Source organism: Mastomys coucha, unplaced genomic scaffold (assembly GCF_008632895.1).
Source record: "Mastomys coucha isolate ucsf_1 unplaced genomic scaffold, UCSF_Mcou_1 pScaffold11, whole genome shotgun sequence".
Lineage (NCBI taxonomy): Eukaryota > Metazoa > Chordata > Mammalia > Rodentia > Muridae > Mastomys > Mastomys coucha.
Window position 1 is genome coordinate 31,285,046 of NW_022196893.1, and position 5,383 is coordinate 31,290,428.

General features: G+C 41.9%; 1 protein-coding gene across 5 annotated transcripts in view; it reads left to right on the forward strand.

Annotated features, from left to right (window-relative positions):
* The window catches only part of Larp4 (La ribonucleoprotein 4), a 48,080-nt gene extending 42,945 nt beyond the window's left edge, over positions 1–5,135 (forward strand). For all 5 annotated transcript variants that reach the window (XM_031355744.1, XM_031355762.1, XM_031355754.1 and 2 more), the window contains 3 exons: positions 235–359; positions 2,102–2,270; positions 4,648–5,135. In XM_031355744.1, coding sequence (XP_031211604.1) covers positions 235–359; positions 2,102–2,270; positions 4,648–4,986 — 633 coding nt within the window. In that variant the 3' untranslated portion in view covers positions 4,987–5,135. The remainder of the gene's footprint in view (positions 1–234; positions 360–2,101; positions 2,271–4,647) is intronic.
* Positions 5,136–5,383: the final 248 nt, after the last annotated feature.

Consider the following 5,383-nt stretch of genomic DNA (forward strand, 5'->3'; position numbering starts at 1 on the left):
CCCAGTGCTGGGATTAAAGGCATGCACCATCACTGCCCCACACTAGATTATTTTTTAAAACAGTTAAGTCATTTTACCATTGCTACCTTTAGTATCCTCTTGCTCCTGCCTCTTAAGCTCTGTGTGCCATGGAAGCCCTTTGCTTACAGTGTTGAATACTACTTAGTGTACACTTGTTAGACTTTCATTAAAATGTCCAAATGTAATTTCAGACTGTTCTCTTTCAACCCTTAGGACAGTGAGGACGTGAGAGTTAGTTGCCCAGTGCCTGCAGAGGATGGACAGACAGACTGCACTTCTGCACCGCAGCTCAGCCTAAGTCCTAGTCCTCCGTGTACAGCTGAGCCTCCTGTGTTAAGGTACTTTTTCTCTTCTTTTCAAGAATAATAACTTCAACATCAAACAGTTTTGTCTTAAGCTTGTACTGCATCACTGAATGTTAGCCCTTGAGAGACTGGGAGAAGAGGATTGCAAGCTGAGTTTAGCCTTGGCTATCCAGAGAGACCCTTCTCAAGGAAAAAGCGTCAAGCTGGTTAGATGGCTCAGCAGTAAGAACACTTACTGTTATTGCAAAAGAGCCATGTTTAGTTTCCAAGTTCCCATGTAAGGCAATGCTCGACTGCCTGTTGTAGCCGCCAGCAGCTACGCAAACTGGGTTCCTGAAAGAGATGCAGGGGCCTGGGGGAAAAATAGGGTAATTGGACTGCGAGAGAAATAACCAGACCAAGTAAAAGGATTCTGATCGAGGTCCAATGTGTATTTCAGAGTCTGAGAATATATAGGCAGGGAAAGCCAACCCTTTAGTAAGCCAGGATCTTGTGGCCTAATTAGCATCTTGTTCTTTTGGGAAGGCAGGTGAAGCTGCTCAGCAGGGCGTGACTCCTAGCAGGAACTTCCGGAGGCAAGGGCTTTCTTTATCTCTGGAACTCCACCCTAAGTGGGCTAGCTGCTCTGTGGTGAGGACAAGTCTGGTTCAGCCCTCTTGAGACTGGGGGAGGTGACAGTCTGTAACTCCTGCTCCGGGGAATTCCATAACCTTTTGGACTTGGAGAGCACCTGCAGTCATGTGCACATGAAAACCCAAACAATTTACAAAATTAAAAATAAAAATAAAAATAGAAATCTTAGGCTGGAGAGATGGCTCAGCAGTTAAGAGCACTGACTGCTCTTCTGAAAGTCCTGAGTTCAAATCCCTGCAACCACATGGTGGCTCATAACCATCTGTAATGAGATATGATGCCCTCTTCTGGGGTGTCTGAAGATAGCTACAGTGTACTTACATATAATAAACATATATGTAAGTCTTGGGCTTGAGAATTGGCTCAGCAGTTAAGGATACTTACTGATCTTCCAGAGACCTAGAGCTCTGTTTCCAGCACACAGTGGCTCACAACAATCTGTAATTCTGATTCCCTCTTTTAGTTCATTGGGACTTGGCACACATGTGGTGTACACATAGATACAGACAAAACACACATACACATAAGGAAATAATAGAGTAAGTGTAAATAAACCAGACACACAGGCTTCAATACCAAAACTTGGAGGGCAGAGGCAAGTAGGTTTCCTGCCTGGTCTACATAGCAAGCTCCAAGATTTCTAGGGCTACTACCTAAAACGATCCTGTAGCCAGGCAGTGGTGGTGCACACCTTTAACCCCAGCACTTGGGAGGCAGAGACAGGCAGATTTCTGTGTTCGAGGCCAGCCTGGTCTACAGAGTGAGTTCCAGGACAGCCAGGGCTACACAGAGAAACCCTGTCTTAAAAACAAAAACAAACAAAAACAAAATAAACAAAAAAAAAACCCACTAAATGTAAAATTTAGATAATAGAAGAAGGGTGAGACTTTTATGTTTTATAGTATTCTTTGATTTCTGTATTTTTATTATATCCTCCCTTTTTTCTGTTCTCACCTCGTCTGTTTTTATAATCCACTGAGTACAGTAGATGAGGGCCGTTCACCGGAGTTAGGATCCCCTCTCTCCCAGGGACCACCACTGAGGAAAACTGACTCCTCATCCCATCCCATCTGCCCAAAAAAGGTAGCTCACTGCTCCTGTGTGTTACACTAAGCCTAATACCAAACGTTTTTTTACTTTAGCACAACTCAGCAAGAGAAGGATCAAATGGAGGATTCTGTTGTTCCAAAGGACATTCTCAATCCAGTGACTGTACCAGTGTCTTCTCCAACTACTGCAAAGCCATCAAGGGCAAACACTGCTTCACCTTGCAATAGTAACGTAAATACACCTATAACCGTGGCCCTACAGGTAATTTGAAGAGTTTGTATGAGGAAAAAAATTACAATAGGTTAGATGATAAAACTTTTTTCGTTTCTCCTCCCTCTCTTCTCTCTCTGCATGCCTGTACCCTTTCTCTCCTTCTCCCCTACACACCCACACCTTTTCACCATGGCAAGTTCCCTGGCCCCTGTCCTTGGGGCCAGTAAACTCGCCCACCTGAGAGCAGCTTCCCAATAAACCTGTCTTTAGTATAACTTTAAAAAAACAAAACACCAACAGGAGAGATGGCTCAGCAGTTAAGAGCACCGACTGTTCTTCTGAAGGTCCTGAGTTCAAATCCCAGCAACCACATGGTGGCTCACAGCCATCTATAACAAGATCTGACATCCTCTTCTGGCGTGTCTGAAGACAGCTACAGTGTACTTATGTATATAATAAATAAATAAATCTTTAAAAAAACAAAAATACTTCTTCAAGGTGAGGTGGCTTAGTTAAGTGCCTGATGCCATGCTGTCTGAGTTTAATGTCTAGGACCCACTTGGTAGAAGAAGACAAGCAACTTTCATGTTGTGGTTGCACTCTGACCACCACATACCTCCCGTGGCACATAAGACATAGTATAGGTAATATGTATTAAGCTTTATTTTTTCACATAACATCTGCAAGAACTCCAATTTAGGACTGCCTAGATCACTGACAAAACAAAAGAGGGGTCAGACATAACAGTGCACATGACTATAATTCTATCCCTATGGAAGATAGGGAGGGAGATTTCCATGAATAACTACAGAGTGAACTTAGTGCTAGCCTGGCCTATAGAATCAGATTCTATTTCTTCCCCCACACGCCCATAAATGTTTGAGTTCATCATGGTTCTTTTCCTTACTCATGTTATAGTTAAAGATAGTTATGGATGGTGGATTTATCATTTTAAGGATGATATTAGTGACGTCAACCTCCTTCATATTCTTTTCTATTTTACTATATTTTTGTTTTTGATTTTTGAGACAGGGTTTGCCTCTTTGCAACTCACTCTTTAGGCTGCCCTGAACTCAAGAGATCCACCTGCCTCTGCCTCCTAAATGCTGGGATTAAAGACAAGAGCCATCACACCTGGCTTTATTTTACTATTTATTAATATGTTTTACAAATATATTAGCATGTGTAAAATAATGAGTTCCTTTGTGACATTTTAAACATGAATATAATGAGTTTGCTTTGATCATGTTAACACATGTCCATTACCCTCATGCCTGCCTCTCCTCTCACTCTTCTTCCCAAACACTTCTTTCCCCCTTTTGGGTCTTAAGGTTTTCATTTACCAAGCCAAAGTGCAGTAACTAAATTTTGTGTGTATGACATTTAAGTCTTAGAAACCCATTATTGGTTACTTAACATTCAAATGGTAGCATCATTTCATAGGTTTGGGGAGATACATGATGGTAAGTAAAGAAATAGAAGTGTTATCTGCAATCCTTTCTGTGATGAAACTAATAGCATTTTAAAACCACTGATGAGACTGATGAGATAGGTGGGGCATCCTGTAACTCAGCAACAATGGAGCCCTGGCTGTACTGGAACTATGTAGAGCAGGCTGGCCTCATGTCTGCCTCTGTCTCCCAAGTGCAGTACTCTGAAAGCAGGGGAACCATTTTATTTCATTCCATCAGTAATTTAATCTTCCAGTACTAAGGAGATGGCCCAATGAGTAAAGTAAAGGATCTAGGCTTAGATTCCCCAGCACCCACACAGAAGCTCGGTGCATAAAGCCTCAGTGTAACATAATGGGGGGGGGTGCTGGAGTGATGGCTGGTCAGATGAGAGCACTCACATGGGGGCTCACAACCACCTGTAATGAGGCCTGACGCCCTCTTCTGGTTTGTCTGAAGACAGCTACAGTGTACTTAAGAAAAACCCTGTCTCAAAAAATATTTATTAACAAAAAAAAGGTAAATTGATAGATGGCATTGCACATGTTGCAACATGTATACCTCTCACATGCATCATGAACACACAATAATTTTACATAAGTAGGTGAATGGCTAGTAAGTTGGTTCAGCAAGACAAGGCACTGTCATCAGCATTACAGCCCGAGTTTGAGCCTCAGAGCCTACATGGTGGCAGTAGAGAACTAACTCAAACACATTGCCCTTTAAACTCCACATGTGTGCTGTACACATAAACCCACACAAAATAATGTTTTGTTTTAATTTAAGGAAAAAATTAGAAAAAATCTGAAGGCATTTAAGTTCACATACTTATTAATAAACTATACACTATAGCAATGTACATGAGCATACATATTTCCCTCTCCCAGATAATAATTTATACTGTCCTTCTGGTTAAAGCTAACTCTTCTTATCTTTCAAAGAAGTATATACCATAATTGTATTTCTTTTCACAGGAACCTCGAAAGTTAAGCTATGCTGAAGTGTGCCAGAAACCTCCTAAAGAGCCATCTCCAGCTCTTGTCCAGCCACTGCGGGAACTTCGGTCCAACGTAGTATCTCCCACCAGAAATGAAGAGAACGGAGCTCCTGAAAAGCCTGCTGAGAAGCCACACGAGAAACCGGAACCAAGGGCTAGTAAGGATCATTCTGGCTTCCGCGGCAACACCATTCCCAGGGGAGCAGCTGGAAAAATCAGGGAGCAGAGACGCCAGTTCAGCCAGAGGGCTGCACCTCAGGGAGCGACTCGACGTAATGGGAAAGAGCAATATGTGCCACCCAGATCACCAAAGTAAAAACAGAACCATTCAAAAGCTACTCAGAAGCTTCTCTTCCCACTAACCCTGAGCCTCTGTTGAACTGCTCTGGAGGGGAGGAAGTAGCCAGGAAAGAATGGGAAGTTTGCCCAAAATACTATGGATTGTGGAATTGTGAGTAGGAAGAGCCCAAAATTCATCTCTAAATGATTTTCAAATGCTGGAGGATTCCAATCAGTATAAATATATATAAATATATATACACACATATATATAAATATAATTTTTCTATTTTTGTTTTTGATTTTAATTTGCAGGGATTTTCTGCCTGGAATCAATTTTGAGGGTTCAGATTTAGCTTGGGAGAGAAAACAAAAAACATTATACATCCTTCAGTATAGGAGATGAGGGAGTGAGAGAAAATATTTTTTGAAGA